General features: G+C 40.4%; 1 protein-coding gene across 1 annotated transcript in view; it reads right to left on the bottom strand.

Annotated features, from left to right (window-relative positions):
* Positions 1-20,552, bottom strand: part of MIB1 (MIB E3 ubiquitin protein ligase 1) — an 83,502-nt gene that overhangs the window by 37,259 nt on the left and 25,691 nt on the right. The window contains exons 11-12 of the mRNA XM_060243908.1: positions 18,147-18,344; positions 15,107-15,258 (exon numbers count right to left, since the gene is read on the bottom strand). Of these exons, the coding sequence (XP_060099891.1) occupies positions 15,107-15,258; positions 18,147-18,344 (350 nt within the window). The remainder of the gene's footprint in view (positions 1-15,106; positions 15,259-18,146; positions 18,345-20,552) is intronic.

Here is a 20,552-nt window from a genome sequence, read left to right on the forward strand (position 1 = left end):
TGGCCTCTGGGAGAGTATTCCACAATTCTGGCGCTGCCACCGAGAAGGCCCTAGCTCGCATCTGCCGCAACCTAGCCTCCCTTAGTCCAGGGATGGACAACAGATTTTTTGTCCCTGAACGCAGTGCTCTCCGGGGAACGTGTGGGGAAAGGCGGTCCCGCAGATAGACAGGCCCCTGACCATAGAGGGCTTTAAAGGACAATACCAACACCTTGAAACGGACTCAGAACCCAATGGGTAGCCAGTGCAGCTCTCTCAGCACTGGCCGAATGTGCTCCCACCGGGGGAGCCCCATTAGCAGCCACGCTGCAGCGTTCTGCACTAGCTGTGGTTTCCGGGTCAGCGCCAAGGGTAGCCCCATGTAGAGAGCATTACAGTGATCTATTCCTGAGGTGACCGTAGCATAGATCACCAGTGCTAAGTTGTTGCGCTCCAGGAGGGGAGCCAACTGCCACACCTGCCGAAGATGAAAAAAGGCGGATCTAGTAGTGGCTGCTACCTGGGCCTCCATTGTAAGAGAGGACTCCAGGAGCACACCCAAGCTCTTGACCTTGGGGGTCGGGATTAGTGATACCCCATCAAGAGCTGGCAGAGGGATCTCCCCCCCTGGACTACCCCAACTCAGACAGAGAACCTCCGTCTTCGTCGGATTCAACTGACTCAGCCTGAGCCAAGATGCTACGGCTTGAAGAACCAGGTCTAGATTTTCCGGGGTACAGTCGGAGTGACCACCCATCAATAGATAGAGCTATGTTGGGCCAGGCCATGTGTATACCTATTTAAAAGTAGGTAGCGGAGATATAAACTTTATAAAGGACACAAACACAATTAAATATACACTTTTTAAAAAAAAAAACCTTAAAATAAAACATGCTTAAAACGTTAGCTTTTTTTGCAGGGTTTTTTTTTTTAGAAAAAAAACCCAGCAGGAACTCATTTGCATATAAGGCCACACCCCCTGACACCAAGCCAGCCAGAACTTCCTTTCTGTATGTTCCTGCTCAAAAAAGCCCCTGTTCCTTTGCGTTTCTCCCATGGGGTCCAGGGAACTGGGCAAAGGAAACTCTGGCTCTTTCCTTCCTTCCCCAGGGGACCAGGAGAGGAGCCTCAGCTGATAGAAGGAAAAGAGGCTTGGCGCAGTAGCTCTGCAACTGAGAGAGCCTGGCAAAGCAAGCTCTGCCTCTCCCCCTTCCTTCCCAAGGGAGGAGCCTCAGCCAATGGAGAAAATAGAGGCTTTGCTCAGTAGCTCCTGCATGATTGAGCAAGCCTTGAAAAGTAAGCTGTTATGCAGAAGGAAGCAAGACAGAGGAAGAAGAAAGCAGATGACACCCAGTTGCTCAGGGGCCTGACAGAAGTCCTCCAGGGGCCTGCTTCAGCCCCTGGGCTGCATGTTTGACACCCCTATACTAACCTATTTCTTCATTAGTGGCATATATTCCACTCAGCTTTATAACACCTCTCATTGCCAAGTTTCCTTTCTGCTCCCATGATTTTCACCTTTTATTTCTGTTGGCTGGTAGTGATAAAGAGAGTTACACTCTCTGTAGTTAATTCCTGCCACCCCCTCCCCCGAACTTAAAAGTTAGGAGCCTGTATGCACCATCTAAATCTGGGACTGAATTTTTTCCTCTTTTCTTATTTTATTTATTTACTTTAAATATAACAAGGGATATTTTTAAAATTAGCCCAAGTGTTTTAGCACACGTGCTCAAATTTCTGAACAGGAACATTCATATTTAAAAACACTGTATGAAGTAGCACAGAATATTAAAAATGTGAAGAAGCATGGAAGAGGAAATCTTAAAGGATCACATACTTCTTCAAATGAGACTACATAAATTGTATTCAATAGTTTTCAAGGTAGTATCTGAAAACACTGTAAAGGCTGAACATTTCTTTTCATGATAAAATCCAACCTTTTGACCATATATTGGCCAACAAACTTTCAATAGGTTTTATATTTGAGAGCTATCCAGATTGACCCATTCATAGACTTCTAAAATGAAAAAAATATGTATTTCTAAGCAGTCATAGGACTCTGAACCAGTGCAGACAATATGCTTGATCCTTGGTTTGTAGTACAAGAACATGCTGAAGACTCACGTGCCACTTCTGCTCTCACATTTCAATGCTTTCCAACCATTTATAGAAATCAACCTTGCTGTAATTTCCAAATTGGAAAACCTATGTTCTAGTAGGCTTGCATACCAAGGTATATTTACAATATTTATATTCCACTTCAACCGGATCATGCTTTATAATTTGCAAAGAGTAATCCTCTAGAAGGAATTTTACAGAGATATGCACCAGAAATAAACTATAGCTAGCCACTTCCATAATAACTGATACACTCATTGAAAAGTACTATCCTTAGTAAAAGTACTATCCTTAGTATTAAAAAACATCAAATAGTATTTTTAAAAACTTTAATCTACACCTATGAGACAAAAAACTATTTCTTCACATGTTTAATCTTTTGTGCCTTACAGAGAAATCTTTTAATTGCCCCTCATTTTGCTTAGTGCTTCCAGCACAGAGATTGAGAAGTGCCTGTTTATGAATCCAGTTTTTAAAAACCTAGAAAACACAACTGGAAATGCAAGATCTCATTTTATATAGCCAAGCTAAAAACATTTCAGCACAAATGGCTGAGCAATATTGGGACTGCAGGATGAACAATCAGCAGTCAGAGGAAAAAGATAATGCCACCCTCTGCTTCTAGAACAGCAGCCGAGAGGCTATTTTTTCCAATGGTTGACCAAATATGGTCAGGGAAGAGAGAGGCAGAAGACAGCCTGTTTGCCTGGAGTGCATGTTTCAAATGCTTAGCTGCCTATAAAGCTGAAACAGTTTTGCTCATGTCCTCTAAGTGGCAAATGCATCCAGCCTAAATAGCATGCAAGTGGAAGCTCTGACCTCAAGAATTGTATTTGACCTCTGAAGACAGGAAAAAAGCTACAACAGATCTGCCTAGGAACTAAAGCAAAGCAAGAAGAAATGAAGTGTAACATCTATGGAGCAAGAAAGAAGCATGTATTTTCTTGGAAGGGGGGGTGGTACACGCTAAATTTTTAAGATCGAATCGACATTTTCTTCAGTAGTTTTTAACTGACAAACAAGATGAGTTTATTCTTCTTTGAGTTTTCTAACAAGTTATTCTAAATATTTTATTGCCAGCCTTGCAAAGAACAAGAAACTCATCTTTATGCTCCTACACCTAAGTATTACAAAAAAGTAGCAGATATCTTTCAAAATTACTGCCCATGTTTGGTTAAAACTATTTTAGAAACTGAAATATGTATTCACCGGCACCTTCCCACTGCTCCTCCCTCCCATATAATGAAGAGCTGAATCAGCGAATAGAGTGAACGAACACTCAAGATGAGATGGCTGCTGCTGATGTCTCTCTCTAGGTCATTACCTCTCTTCCAACTGAAAATGCTGCATGATAAGCTTACAGGTAATAGAGCATTAGAAATCCTGCATTATTCCACATGTCTCTGTCTGCATGTATCATTTATTTGCTTGAATTTTGTGTGTCTAAGTATCAAGCATTTGCAGTGTAAAGAGCACATTTTGGAAAATTCACTTGTAATCTGAGTACCTTGATAGATTACTATTTAATAAGAAATTCTGTTTTAGTTGTATTTTAAACATTGTATTCACTGATGTCTACATGTTTTTTAAAAGCGTTAATTTCAGATAAATTCATGACTTCATTCTCTCCCTCAAGTCAAAGCAAAGTAGCATTTCTCAACTATTTCAATATACTTAAAATAAGAAGCCTGTGCATTGTTTAATTGTAACACACTGTTAATTATGACAGTGTTAAAAGACTTTTGAAATGGACCATGAATGCAATCCAGCTCAAATCTGAAATAAGCAAGTTGTAATTCTTATGCTGCAATGCTGTTTCTTCTTGCAATACTGGGCTAGCTACAGCTAAGCTCTGATTTGCTCTCTATCAGCTGCACTAGCTTCTTGTCATGGGCTGCAGAAATTGAACATTTCCTGTTTTCTTCTCAGGATTCTTAGGATGCTGTACTTAACCTTTCTCTAAATTAGTTTTCAAATGAAACCTTAATCAGTAACGTTATCCAGATTACTACATGTTTACAATCATGTAGTACATCATGCAAAACCTAAAAGTTCTGACCTCAGAAGTATATATAAATTCTTATTGGTTCCTACAGTCTAATTTTGTGCATTCCATACAATTAAATAAAAAGGTACTGAATTGTCTAGAAAGCTAAGTACATCACTTGCATCCAAACTGATAAATGTGGCAAGTCTGCAAACTACTCTACAGTGAAACACGTGAACTATTGTGTGAAGACAGAAATTATTCCAAAAGTGTTTAGTATAGTATGTGAACTAGATCAAGTTAACAAATACTTCCAATTGTTTTTTTTAATAAGTGTTTCTTTTATTTTTAATAGAAACACCTTCAACTTATCTATTTTAGAAGCCACAGGGAACTTTAAGATGCTAGCGATGGAACTTTTTATGTAGAGGAGTATTTCCATTTCATCCTGATAATGCTGGCATATAACAAATTGAAATCTGGTCACAGATTCTAAAGGCGACTCAACTTCAAAGTGAAAGCAATTTATCATTAAGTATTTTGTACAGCAAACACAGAAATTATATTGCTCTTCTGCAAGCATATTAAATAACAAGAAACAGCAGTAGACACTTGAAATGATCTTGGCAATAATGAATTTTATGCTTTACATCTACTGTGCAGAAATCACTATGAAGTTTAGCCTGACCAATAAATGTACCTTTGTACAAAAATGCAATTAACATGGATCCTGGAGCTAACTAGGAATATGCACCTTAAAATAATGGGGATTTGAGGAAAAATTTTTTCAGCGTCATCCCGCAGATAGTTCAACAGTTACTAAAACCTGCACAGAGCACATACTTCTTTATGTACCCATATGAAGATACAGTGCTATGGAATGTAAAGAAGTATGTATTTTTGGCAGGTGTGACCTACCAGTAACAGAGACGGAAGTAAATGCCTGCTGAAAGAGGAATTCTCTTTGATCCGAAAGCAAAATACATAGCATACATAAATTTACAATTAATATTTGGCTAAATTGTGGAGAGTGTTAAGTGTGAAATTTATTGGTGATACAAATTTGCTCAGGTATACAGTTTTTTTTTCTATGACTTCCAAATGTAAAAATGTAAAAACAATCACACTGGAATATGCAGCTAAATACAGCCTGTGTGTGGAAAATGCTACTAACAATGTCAGATCACTACAACTCCAATTTCCAGATCAGCCTCAGAAAATTTTTGGCCACCATTCTTCACTGAAGCTTTTAAAACATGCTTCTTATTTTGGAAGGATTTTCTATATTTGCTATGTGCTAACTAATCCATGAATTAAGAAAGACTCTTAGTAGAATAATAAATAATGCAACTGAAAATGGATATTTCAAACAACAAATATTATTTAAGAACATAAGAGAAGCTATGTTGGATCAGGCCAACGGCCCATCAAGTCCAACACTCTGTGTCACACAGTGGCAAAAAATTTTATATATACACACACACTGTGGCTAATAGCCACTGATGGACCTGTGCTCCATATTTTTATCTAAACCCCTCTTGAAGGTGGCTATACTTGTGGCCGCCACCACCTCCTGTGGCAGTGAATTCCACATGTTAATCACCCTTTGGGTGAAGAAGTACTTCCTTTTATCCGTTTTAACCTGTCTGCTCAGCAATTTCATCGAATGCCCATGAGTTCTTGTATTGTGAGAAAGGGAGAAAAGTACTTCTTTCTCTACTTTCTCCATCCCATGCATTATCTTGTAAACCTCTATCATGTCACCCCGCAGTCGACGTTTCTCCAAGCTAAAGAGTCCCAAGCGTTTCAACCTTTCTTCATAGGGAAAGTGTTCCAGCCCTTTAATCATTCTAGTTGCCCTTTTCTGAACTTTCTCCAATGCTATAATATCCTTTTTGAGGTGCGGCGACCAGAACTGCACACAGTACTCCAAATGAGACCGCACCATCGATTTATACAGAGGCATTATGATACTGGCTGATTTGTTTTCAATTCCCTTCCTAATAATTCCCAGCATGGCGTTGGCCTTTTTTATTGCAAACGCACACTGTCTTGACATTTTCAGTGAGTTATCTACCACAACCCCAAGATCTCTCTCTTGGTCAGTCTCCGCCAGTTCACACCCCATCAACTTGTATTTGTAGCTGGGATTCTTGGCCCCAATGTGCATTACTTTGCACTTGGCCACATTGAACCGCATCTGCCACGCTGACGCCCACTCACCCAGCCTCAACAGATCCCTTTGGAGGCCCTTCCACATTTTTATCAAAAAAAGCAATCTCAACACATAGAGTAAGGGCGGATTTGCCTATATTCATCTACCTAACTAGAACTGTTAGTTAAAAATATGTACTATTTATTGGCTTATGTAATCCTTGATGGGGTCAGCAATCTTTCCAATGGTGCTTCTCCATTTGCCTCACTTCCATCTGACATGGCCAATATAAACCCTGTTCATTTAATCCAGTATTTACCTCCACACACACATACCCTGAACCTGAGTAAAATAGATTATGAGGTCTGTCGGTATGAAACTGAAGAATCTACATGTGTATTATTTAGACGTTACAATAAATGTGCTTTAAGAGGCAGTGGCATGGTATGATTCTGCAACTACACAATGCAATAAGTTTTCCTACTTAAGTGACAAGCAGAGTCATTTTAAGCATATTTAATAAGCAATAACACTTAATGCGAAATGAATAATAGGAATTATGCGCTAGTTAATCAGTTTAGGGCTGCAACTGTGTGTGGTAGATGGCCTAATATTGAGTCCAAACACTAACATGAAATAAAAAATGGTATTTCTTGCCTGGAAATATGGTCAACCACATGAAGGATGCTTGTGGGGGGGCACAGGGAGGGCTTCCAGTGTCCTGGCCTCACTGGTGGACCTCCTGATGGCACTTGGTTTTTTTGGCCACTGTAAGACACAGAGTGCTTTTTTGGCCATTGTGAGACACAGTGTTGGATTGGATAGGCCATTGGCCTAATCCAACATGGCTTCTCTTATGTTCTTAGGATATCAGTAAGAAAATCCATTTCTGATATCTAACTGAAAATGCAAAGTACATAAATCAGAGTTTTATAGTGCAGCAGCATTTAAACCATACTGCATCACAGAACAGATAGTGTTGCAGGTTGCCTTCTCTAAACTCATATGCACTTTATGACAAGTTCATAATTATACATTCTGATTAATCAAGAACACCCCAGCATAGTGCATAATATTACTGAGCTGAATTGTAATCAGTGCTGCTACTATGGTTCTTTAGAAGCCATTGAACTGAGTTTTTTAAAAGACCCCTTACTACCAAGCGTCTCAGGACAGACAACAACAATATATATAAAAAATAACTAAACAAAAGCAAACATCAAATGAAGATATAAAATACATTTTAGCTGTATTGAAACCTATCTAAAAAATACCTTACACCCCACTAGCAGGATATTCCCCCCTCCATACTCAGTCTGCCCCCAAAGTTCTCTGGAATAACTCTGAAATACTGTCAGAAGGCCCTTCTGATTTCTAGGAAGCTGTCTGGCAAATATGGAGCAGCCACTGAAAACCTGGACTGTTGCAGAGTACACCAGGACAAAGGGGCTACTGATAGTATTGACCACGCAGAGGCAAATGATGCTGCCACAAAGGAAAATCCAGCTAAAGATAACGGCAGTGCAATGCTATGCAGTTACTTCAGTCTTCAGCCTATTGAAATTAATTAGAGTAACTTTACATAGAATTCTACTGCTAGTGGTAGAGTAGAATTCACTGATTATCAATGCTGTCAAATGTATTTCTAATGTTAGTACAGCAGAAACAAAATCAATAAACACAGGCTCATATTAGTTTTTCTCTTAGAATATCAGTCACTAAAATGCCACCTCCATCTTTAGGTCAGCTGTTGAATTCTAGCTAAGCACAAGTTGAACTCTGAACATCTGCTGACACAGTTGTAACTCAAACATCTCAACCATTTGACTGACAAGGATAACACATGCTGACATTATCAAATGCTACACTACTTTTTTCCATGGTCACTTTTTGTCCTGATATGGCTAGTACATGAAACTGTATTGCCATCCAAAAGAACACTTGAGCAGCTGGACCTGTATAACTGTTCTCCTACAGCTGATAAAAATAGCTGCCAGTTTTATAGCTGCCTTAAATGCTTAAGTCTAAAGCAAGCCACATGCTATGCTTCTATTTAAAAAAGCATTAAAATGTATATCGAAGAAATCTCACCACTTCATAACAAAGCAGAGGAGGGCCACAGTTAAAGGACACTTTCACTGTTCATGAACTAATTCTGTGCCTTCTTTACTTGGGCTCTGGAACAAAATACTGTGTGTGTACCTCTACTGCAACTGTTCTGAACAGTGATCTTTTATTAACAAAATGGCATGCTTTTTAATTTGAGGGTATGTTATGCAGTTTTTAAACCACTTTTGGTTTGGAATTCTTAACAAAAATCTACCAGGCATTCTACAAAATGAGAAAAAAGAAACAACATATTACAGAAAACGCCTCAATTCCCTAATTTTCAAGTACAACTCTCATTTATTATATTTACACTTTAGACAAATAGCAATCTTAAACATTACTTACTTTTTCAGTCCCCCTTGATCAGTTATACATTTGAACATCTATTCTAATAAAAGCAACAGTAGTAAACTGTAACTTGAATAAAACTGGCATTGCCTTCCAGTATATGTTCATTTTGCGTGAAAAATATATGCTTCACAAAGAACCATTATTAGTAGCTAAAAAAAGTGTTTTACCACTGTGCTAAGAATATTCTTATAAAGGGATAACTGATGGTTGCATACTATAAAGTAAGCGAAATACTGGGGAACTTAAAAATGAAAATGTATACTTCATACTTACAAAATAAACTTTTTTTTAACAGTTAAGAACTTCAAACTTCAATGCTTTGCTAAAGCTGGTAAAATGGAACCAAATCACCTGTTAAATGGATTTGGTCCCCTTCAACCAGCTGTAGCTATGTATTGATCACTACAGGACAAATGCTTTCAGCAGCAGGATATTTTAATGATGTCAACGTAAGAACACACAAGAAAACTAGAAGTCATTAAAAACAGTCAAGTATGTAATTGCAAGCCAGCCATACAATTAAACTTAAAATCACAACCTATTCTAGACAATTGACGTATTAGTTCCCCAAAGGAATGCTACAATATTAGAAATTATTTCCTGGATATACTTCAAAGTTGTGACTGACTCCATGTGTTTTGTTCTCATTTAGGATAAAAACTAGGTTGTATACTTCTTATAAAACAAACTAAGAATCCAAATACATTGGTTTTACATTTTCTTCTATTTTTTCTTTTCTTCTCAAGTTAAAATTGAAAAATAGTATGCAACTGCTAAGATTTTCTTCATGGTGTTCTACATTTTTGTTAACAGAAAAGGAAATAAAAGTGATTTTGTGGTTTACAAGTTATCACCTCTCTATCATTTATGATAATTGTGTGGAAAAAATACATTCAGATATTAGTTACTAATCAGTGTTGCTCATATAGAGAACTACAGACTAATTATTTTAAAAAGAAAGTTCACCTATGTAAAGAGCCAGAATAAATGCCACACTGAACTTACACAGTTCCAGTTCCTTTGAACAGGAAATTAGCAGACCATGGAGAACAGTACTGAAACACATTAATTTTTTTGGCTAGATTCAAGACTGCATAGTATAAGAGGGGTATACCATGCAGAAAATGGGGGGGGGGGGAGTTTGCTACAAAAAGTTTCCTTCAAACAAAATATGAAAGTGACCCCTCAGTCTAATTACGGTCCCTTCTACGAGTCATTTTGCACAGATAATGGACACTTCAGCAGTTAACATGCTCAAACACGTAATTCAAGGTCTAAAAAGACATTACATATTCCATATGCACAGTAACAGATAACCATAGGTGTCACATTCATCTTGTCAGACCAGCTGTCACTGCTGAAAAACAGCACTGTTTTTGTTGCGCTCCCTATCCTTGACCAATCCCCACCCCTTAGCAGCCAAGATCCTACTCTCTGTGCCAGCCTTAATTGGGCTGGGGGAGGAAGGTTTAAGACTCTCCCCACCTCTCTTCCCCAATTACAACCCTCCCCCCACCACTACCAAATTTTGCCCCTCTGGAGTTTAAATTCTTCAAAACTGTCAACAAGTATGAGGTTATCAGGCAGTCTGTCATATATCTGCACTTCACCTAATACAGAGGTGACACACAGTGAAGGCCAATCCCAGGAGATCTTAAGATACATGGCGATTCAGATAGGCACAGGCAGATACCTGACCCAAAGCTAGTAAGGGCTTTAAAGGTCAACATTAACACTTAGAATTGGATCCAAAAATAAACTGGAAAGCAACGTAGCCACGGCAATATATGATCTCTGTGGCACCAGTTAACACCATAACAGCAGTATTCTGTACCGACTATAACCCCCAAACCATCATCAAAAACAGTCATATAAAGCTTGTTAGAGTAGTCTAGTGTTTATTTTACCAAGGCATTTGTGATTGTGGACAGGTCTACATTTCCAAAAAAGGCTGTATCTGATAGATAACACTGAACTGATACACAGCTCCTGGCTACTTCCATTACCTGTTTTCAAGGAGCAGTGCAGGGTCCAGAAGCACCCTTCAAACGGTGCACATGTTCTTTCAAAAGGGGAATGCTATCTTCTTCAGCTATCCTACACCAGTTGAGCTTTTCTCCAACCAGCATCCCTTTTCTCTTGTTTGGATTTGGTCTCTGTGTGCCTACCAAGCCCAAAAGACTTATTTAATGTTTGCAGTTCCACCCAGATTTAGATTAAAGGAGAAAGAATTTTGCATCAGCTTGTTGGTGGCAATGGATCCTAAGTATCTAAATAACCTCTAGTGGTCTCAATTACATCTTCAAGAACACAGGAAACTAGTTGGAATCCTGCAGTAGACCATGGACCAAAAGTTGGGGGGAGAGCAGTAGTTACCCTGCACTGAGCCAGAAAGAACCAAAGCTATAGTAGAACAGTGCTTCCCATGGTCATACAAGATAATCATCCCAGAAGAATACATGCTGAATGGTATCAAAAGCCATAGAGATGTCTAAAGGCACCAAAGATCAATTCACTGGCAGCCCTCCAGTGTAGACCACTGAGCAATGCTACCATAACCAAGACACAAACTGGAAAAGGATATAAATAATCAATTTCAGACAGAAAACTCCAATGCCACATTTACAGTATTCTCTGAACATAAGATCTGGAAAAGCAATAGGTGAGTGGCAACTATAATATTTAGGATGATCAGTAAACAAAAATTTGTGGATTTCTGGTTTTAGAGAAGCTTGTATTAATTTTCTGTCTGCTCAATGTCCAAGTCCTTAGACGCAGCTGCCTACTGACCAACAGTCATATGATTTATCACTTTAGATATCATACCAAGTTAAAGTCAAGCATCTACAACTGTGGTTTAGTATTATATCTGATCTGAGCCATAGAATTTTCCAGACTTCTCTACATTATCATTTAATTTTTTCATTCCATAGATCTGTATCTGCTGCTTAGATATATAGTATTGCCTTCACACAATGTTACAATAGATGTTTGCATTACATCTTGATCAGCATGAATTTTCTCACAGGAACACACCTAAACATTGAAAATTTAAATTCCAGCACATCAAAATGACCTGCTGCCATCCTATAGTCACAAATGCCGCTAATGCCCATCTCTCCTTTCATCTACTATTGAGGCTAAACACAACCACTAGGGACTATATCCACCACTTTCTGACCCTTAGCACAATGTTAGGTGCTACCTCATTCAGACAGCATGCCATATTTTAGGGAAACAGTCTGAGCTTGAACAAAACAGTCATGTTTTAGAGTTGTCTGTCTGTTTTCATCTTCCATTAGCAAACAGCTACATGAATTTACTTGTTTCCATCATGCAATAACCTGATATGCTGAGTTACAGTCTTTTATATATATATATATATATATATACACACACACACACACACACCTGCCAAATCAAGTTATCACACTAGAAAACAGCACAGAGCATAATGTTCAAAATCAGCTTCTGCTTCTTACTAGCTGGCATATTAGAAAGAACAGTTTATTAAGTCATACAATGCACAAAACTCTAGTAAATTTTCTTGACTGACATGATGACTGTTAATTGACATGATTCTCTCTTAGCTCACCACAATATATAGTCTGAGGAGCTTAGTCCTATATGAGAAGAAATTACAGGCCCAAGTGAAAAATATCTTAACATACTACATTAATTGTATTTTAGTGAAAGAGGAAACTTTCCCTTCTTAACAGCTGCCTTGCTCCAGAGATAATGTACTTGAGTTCCAGCTGAGATATATTTGTTACACCTGTGTACTTGCTCCAAAAACAATGATTACATCATACTACAGAAGAAAATCACTGACTGACTCTTTTATAGCAGGTGCTCTACCCAAACATCAGCAGTCTTTAGAAAGGAGGACTCTGACAGCAGTGATTCAGAGGGGGAGAAAGCATCCTCTGCTTCCACACCACAACTCCCTGTTACTGTTCCCACCTCAAATACACCCCTCTTGTGGCCCCTCCAAACCAAGTGCCCAAAAGTAGCTGTCCCTTCCAGCTTCTCCAGTCCTGGGACCCCATTTTCAGCCCACACTTCAGAAACACTTCTGCGTCTTCCACAGTTGATCCTTGTGTGGCAGATTACCAGGTGCTCTATGCTTGTGTCCAGAGGGGAGCAAACCCCCAACACTTGTCCTCTGCAGGCACCTGCAAAGGGTGCACCTCACTCTGTTGCTACCAGAGGAAAGAGTGGTGGTCAACAGGACGAAGAAGAGGCCTATTCCCCCTCAGCAGGTAGAAGCTGAGGGGGAGCAGGAGCCCCTGTAGGAAAGGCTCCCTGCACTTGGAGGGTTGAGGATGGGACATCAAAGCATGCCACCCTCCAAGAGGTCATTCCCCTGGGACACTAATAGTGCCATCCAGAAGGGCTACATGGACGGACCAGGAAGCAGTCACTTGCCTCAACAGTGAGAAGATTGGTGTAAATGACAAACTCTTCTCCATCATGGAGAACATAGCTTTCTTCAAACTATTGCAACATCTGGCTCCCTGGAACTCTATTCCAGGGATGACCAGGAGCCAATGTGTCTTGCTTGCTATGCACTGCTCTTCAGTGGCAATGGCCAAGGCTCCTGAGCACAAGACAGAACTATGCACTTAATGGCACACCTCTGGATCATCCAGCAATTTAGCTACCTCTCCCTCACTGCCCACTGATGGCAGTCAGAGAATATACATTATTTCTGCAATGTGCTTGCTCTGTGAAGCACAGAGCTGGCTCTGCCCTGCCCTGGATAGCCCAAGCTAGGTGGGCCTGGACTAGTATTTGGATGAGCAACTTCCAAGGAATACCAGGGTCATGACGCAGAGGCAGGAAATGGCACACCACCTCTGAGCCATCTCTTGCCTTAACAAAACAAGTCTAGCTGGCCACCTAGTGGTGCATAATCGCTAAGAGCTAGAACTTCTGGCTGCCAGACAATCTTAGGATCTCCTGGCTACTACACAGACTGTCATATGATTACAACAGTTATTATCAGGCCTGGCTCTCAAGCTATACTAATAAAGGAACAATTTTCTTATTTTCACTTCCCATGCTAACATGAATGCCATGCAGAGAATGAGATAAGAACATGATCCCTGGAGTTCTCCAGCTCGTTTAGGCACTTTTGGAATTTTTAACAAAGGGCAGAGGCCACTACTACAAAAAGGCTGCCATAGGGTACAGCCAATCACAAAATGTTGGGAAGATGGCATTCTAGGTATTCTATGAAGAGGGCAACTGTTTTGAAGTGGTCACTCCGCAAATGCAAAGATAATACTTCTGGGCTTCTGAAGCACTTCCTATATCAAACAGGCAGAGGAAACTGGAGACTGGCTGTTCCTTTTGAGAAAGTAGCTGTTTGGTTTTATTTTCCAAAGAATGGGGAGCACTGAGCTCCCTGCAAGTTCACAGGGAGAGATTGTTAAGCCAGGAGATGTAAGAGAGTTGTGTTTATGCCAAGTTGAGGGAACATGGCTCGACATACCTGCCTGGGATGAGATTCAGCACTATGTTAATCAGGCAGCTGTACAGCAGAAACCTAAAACTACTTTTTTGCTGTTTCATTAAAGTCACAAGAAGCAAGTAGGCACCAGAAAACACAATGAAAGACACCCCACTGGGAATCAAAGATCCAGCATAACCATGAAATACTAATATAAGTGGTGCAATGCAGAAGCCAACTGTATTACGTTGTCTATGTTCTATATCATTGATCACTTTCAGTTACAGTTGCAGTATATCTTCTCAAGAAGCTCCAGTTCATTAACCCTAAGAACAGCTTTATTTCAAGTTCCATTAAAAACTGCAGTTACTGTTTTGGTACAATAATTACATTACGAATGTTTGGAACCTAGCACTCTTTTTTATCCCAATCCACTTCACAGTTTTAAACCTAGTATATGTCAAGTGCTTCACATATCAATCTACTCAGAAAAAGGTTGCCTCTATTTTAAGAAGGCACTTTTAATCTCCCAACATGTTGCAGCTATCACATAAAAATTTTCTATATTGTGCCATATGATTATCTATACTACACCATATGATGGCTATCACAACAGTGGGCTGTCCATGAGCAGTTCAGCATGTAATCTGAAAACAAAGTATTGTGGTGGCACAGTATGTCCAATCAACATGTTGCTCATTCATGCATAGATCATTAATGCATAGTTAATCATACAAAACAACTTAAAGTGGCCTTCAGTTGCAGCCATGAGGTATGTATGGCCCTACTTCAGAAAACTGTTCCCATTTTAAGCAGTGCCAGTTTTATTAGAAGTGGAATACTGCACAGAGGAAACATTCATCTGTGAACTACTGCATAAAATCTTCCCAACAATGAATTATATTATCCTTCTGTTTACCAAACACAAGGAAGTAATTACTATCTACTGTACCTTGGATTCCCTCTTAGTGCCGCATGATGGAGAGCATTAAACCCATTGTTGTTTGTAATAGTAACATCTGCTCCAGCTTCTAGAAGTACAGCCAAGATGTCATCACGCTTTTTACTAATTGCATCATGAAGAGGAGTATCGCCCTCAGAATCCTAAAAAAAGAGAAATGTTAATCCCTTGAACAGAGAATGCATTTCATCATGAAAAACCTATGAATCTATTTTATGTGTGTATTTCCAGGAAATGGTTCAGTGGAAGAGCTTCTGCTTTGCATGCAGAAAGTCCTAGGTTCAATCTCTGGCATCTCCAGTTCAGAGGTGTCCCAACACCCCATGGTGCCCTAGGCAGACTCGCTGCCTGGCACCCACCAAGCACCTCCACGCCTCCCACCTCCCCACTGCGGCTCCGTGCCCCCCCGCACCTCTCCCCTGCGCCTCCTCTTCCCTCCCTTCGGACCCTTTTTCCACGCACCCCGTGCCAATTTCAATGCCTCCTCCCCCATCCAGGTAGTGGGGAGGAGTCAGTGGCAGCAGGGGTCACCCTTTCAGGACGCTGTTCCTGAGAGACTGTGAGCACAGCCTGGCCCCGTGGCACAGTTTTACCCGTGATTCGAGTGTTCGGGTGGGGGGGGGGCTTTAGAGAGCCGGACCGCGGCGCTAGAGCTGGTTCTGGCATTGAAATTGGCACGGGGTGGGTGGGAAAGGGTTCGAAGGGCAGGAGGAGGAGGCGTGGTGGGGAGGCGCGGAGCCACGGTGGGAAAGGGGGGAGGCATGGGTGGGAGGGAAGGGAATGGAGGAGCAGGCGGTGGTGGCGGGCGGCGGGGGAGAAAGGCAAACTAGGTGCTTGCCTGGGGCACCAGGAGGGGGGTGGGGAGCCCAATTTTCACCCCCCACCCTCCTGGCGCCCTAGGCAGTCGCCTAGTTTGCCTAGCGGAAGAACCAGCCCTACTGCAGTTAAAATGACCAGGCAGTAGGTTATGTGAAAGATTTCTCCCTGAGACCTGGAGATCCGTTGCCAGTCTGAATGGACAGTACCTTGAAAAACAGATGGTCTGATTCAGTATAAGGCAGCTTTACATGGATAACCTTTGAGTAATTATGCTGTACATTATATACCTTACATATAGAAGGAAGTGGCCAGCATTTCATTCAAATGCTAACTTGGACAATGCAAATTTTGACTTTTAATGAAACATTTATTAGCAGGAATGAGACACTATGTTTGATGGGACTAAAATGCTTGAAATGCTTCAACTGAGGCTTCAGGAATTAGCGTGGTTTTAAAACGTGTGTTAAAAATCTTATTTAGATTTCTAACGATATCTAAACTACAGAAACAAAATAACATCACTGCTTTATACTTACTAGCTGCTATACAGCATAAAAAGTACTATCATAATGTTCATCTTTGCCATTAATAAAGATTGCCATTGTAGCTTCAGCCATATATAAAACAACTTCGAACTTTATCACTTAAAACTTGACTTGTACTTGAATCACTATAGGAAGCCATTATACAGGTAAAAATAACTGCAGCAAATCATCCAGCCACTGAGATGCAGGTTCCAACTTCTACACATAGTCTTAAGTGTAGCCTTGTGCAGATTTTTATAGCACAAATCACAGAAATCATAACAGATGGTGACTATATCCAAATTTGAAAGGTTGCACCCTTCTTACCAGATTAACATCTTACTCTAATTTTGGCACAAATTCATTCACTGGCCTTAACTATCTATCAAATGAGTGCCAAGTTTAGCTTCAAACTGCATCACATTTTAAGAGTCAAACTCCTGATTGTATCTGCACAAGCGAAACCACTTTCATTTCTAAGGCAGCAAGCTGCATTTTAGGTGATGCTGTTAGTATTTGGCAGGTTATCTCAAATGTACTTAACTTCCTGCAGGTGTACCACTTTATATTCTATGCTTGTATTGCTGTGGGGAGCCTTTTTAACAGTAGACCTTATGAGAAATCTTTTAAGGGAAGAGCCACCTTAATCCCCTGGCCTTCCTGCATCAACTTGTCCCTTCGGACTGCCAACCAAGTTTTTCTGTTAAGCACACAGCAAAGTCTGCTGAAAATGTTTTCACTACGGAACTATGCTTTGTGAATTCTATAATACATCTCTGCAGCAATTTGATTTCTAACTTTGAGTCCAATGGCACCTTTAAGATGGATGAAGTTTAATCTAGGTATGAGCTTTTTGTGTGCATGCAGACTCCTTCAGATACCATGCACACAAAAACTTATACCCAGAATTAATCTTTTTTGGTCTTAAAGGTGCCACTGAACTCAAACTTTGTTCTGCTGCTTCAGATCAACATGGCTATTTACCTGGCTCTGTTATCTCCTATGTTATCCTCCATAATCAAATAAGCTATTACTACATCATCTAGGACAAGTATTAAATTATATTAAATTACAAACTGCAGTGCAACTTCATGTCCTTTCTGAATGTTCAGTAATAAATTTAATGGTTTGGTTCATTTACAAAGTTTATTACACTTAGGCTTATCAGCAAAACTGCAAACAATCTGGTGGGTCCCTAGCTTTCATATAATGTTAGCAGTTTTTCCTTTTGGCAAAGGACCAATAAAAACCATGATAAATTTGGAAATTCACCTTAGTTAGAGACCAGAAGCTAACAGAGATACAAAGTAGGTACATATTTAAATCAAAATTAACAACTGCTTATACTGATTAAGAATTTCTATTTATCAGTCAAACAATTGGTTAAATCCTCCTGCTTTAAAGTGTTTTCTGGTAGGTTCAGTTGCAAGTAACTAGACTTTAATGCAGTTTAGCAAATTACTTTTGGGATGAAGCAATAAGGAGAGATTCTTCAAGAAACTTCAAGAATATCAAGATGTAGTATTTGGAAATTTTTGTGTGGGAACATGTTTACCCGAGTTCATACATCTCTGAGTAAGCTTGATTAAGATGGTTCTGTTAGTAATTTTAGTAAATTGTACAAATCCAATACTCATATTTTCATGCATGTTATTTTATCAGAACAGCAAAACAGCTCTTAAAATTACCTGAAGACTAGGATGACAACCAAAATCCAGTAATGTCTTCACTACTTGGAGATGACCTTTATTGACAGCAATATGAAGTGGAGTCTGTCTACGTTTATTACGAGCATTCAGATCTGCACTGCCTCTATGCAAGACCTCTATCACAGCTCCTTCATCACCAAAAGCTGCATGGTGAACAGCCCTGTCTCCATCTTTGTCCTAAACAAGCAACATTGAATTGAATTAATCATATGTTTTCTATTACTTACTTCTGGTAGATGATAAAGCATGAGAGAGGAAAAATGCTGCAGTGTCCTTACAAGCAGCAAAAGCTTAATAATCTTGGCATGAAATGCCTAGAACCCAGATTTTGTAATTCTCTGCCAACAATCACTACCAAGGTGGCCCTAACCTTACCACATATTTATTCATTTATTTATTTCATTGGACTTTCAGCCTACCCTCCCCCTGTACAGTAGGCTCAGGGTAGATTACAACATTCTTAGAACAGACAAAGAATTAAAATAGAATATAATTCATAAAAATTTCAATACGGTATTAAAACCCTTAAGAGGCGTCAGCTAAACAATTTAATGAATTCGATGAAATTCCAAATTATGCATAGCTGCAAGTTGAAAAAGAACAAGGGAAGTGGATGGGTGAGGGAGCAGCTATGGTAGACTATAAATGCTGCTAAGGCAAAGCTAAGCAAAGCAGAGCAGGGGATGCCATTGTAGGAGAACTGCTGAAGCCTTGACCATAGGCTTGGTGGAAAATCTCTGTTTTACAGGCCCTGTGGAACTGTATTAGATCTCACAGTACCTGGATCTCACTAAGAAGTGTTCCATCAGGCTGGTGCCAGAGCCAAGAATGTTTTGGTTGACGCTAGGCAGACATCTTTGGGACCAGTGATGACCAACAGATGTTGAATGGAAGAATGTAAAGTCCTTCGGGGGCTGTATTGGGAGAGACAGTCCTGCAGATACGTTCTGGTTTGCATAGGGCTTTGAATGTAAGAAGATAGACCTTGAACTTTATCTGGAATTCAACTGGGAGCCAATGCAGCTGACACAGCACTGAATGTATGTGTGCTCTCAGTGGTGTCCCTGTGAGCACACGTGCCACTGCATTTTGGACCAGATGCAGTTTCCGGATCAGTCTGGTTTAGCCTGGAAGTGACTGTTTAATGGATCACTGTAGATAGGTCATGGGGGGAGAGACAGGGAACCAACTGTCTGACCTGACGCAGATGGAAGAATGCAGATCTTACAACGGCTGTGACTTAAGCCTCCACTGAAAGTGAGGTGTTCAAGATCACGCTCAAACTCTTTGCCACTGGAGCAGGTTTAATGGTGCCCTGTCCAGAGATGAGCTGGATCCCTGATCCAGTTACCCTGCAACCCAGGTACAGGTTCTCTGTCTTCAATGGATTCAATTTCAGTCAACTCTGCTTTAACCATGAAGCCACGGCATTCAGATCCTTGACTAGGATATCTGGGACAGCATCTGGCTGGCTGCCAACCATCAGATACAGTTGGATGTTATCAATATACTGGTGACAATCCAGCCCAAACTATCGAACTATCTGGGCAATGTGGGTGCAAACAGATGTTAAATAGCATAGGGGAGAGGATCATCCCTTGAGCAACTCTGCATACCAGAGAGTAATGTGGTGATGTCCTCTCCCAAGCACCACCATCTGTCCCTGACTATGGAGAAATGAGACTAGCTGTCCTTTGTACACTGGTGAGGCAGTGAGACATAAGAATGTAGTCAACTGTGTCAAATGGTCTAATAACAGCATCACCAGCCCACCCTGATCCAGATATCACAGCCCATTCATGAGGGCGACCAGTGCCGTTTCCATCCCATAGCCAGAGCAGAAGCCAGACTAAAATGAGTCTAGGATAGAGAAATCTTCCAGAAATAATGCCTGGAGCTGTTCAGCTCCTGCTCTCTCAACTACCTTGCCCAGAAACTGAAGATTTTATATGACAAGGGCGTACTGAATAGGATGTCTACAGATGGTCCTGACAGGATCCATAAGACTATTCTGTCTCCCATCAAGTTGCACTATAAGATGATTCAAGTAAAGATCAGTGCTGATATAAAACAGAACCATAGTTTGAGGGAGTGGGACAGGCTGTGGGATTGCATGCAAATCACCTCCCCCACATTCCCAAATAATAGTTTGGTGTTCTGACTGCTTCTAGCCCTAGTTTAGACCAGTCCTAATCCCATTTATTATTATGACTGCTAACCCTGTTACTTTAATTTCTATAGTAAATTAGCTCCATAGTTAACTCTTTGGTTCTGTTTCCCAGGAGGCTGCAGAACTCTGCTGGGGCTGGGGCCTTCTGTTACCAATACCCCTGTACATGCTTTTTGCCTTAGAGAATGTTCATACATTCCAGAACTTAGTGGTGT

The sequence above is a fragment of the Heteronotia binoei genome, chromosome 7 (genome assembly GCF_032191835.1).
Source record: "Heteronotia binoei isolate CCM8104 ecotype False Entrance Well chromosome 7, APGP_CSIRO_Hbin_v1, whole genome shotgun sequence".
NCBI lineage: Eukaryota > Metazoa > Chordata > Lepidosauria > Squamata > Gekkonidae > Heteronotia > Heteronotia binoei.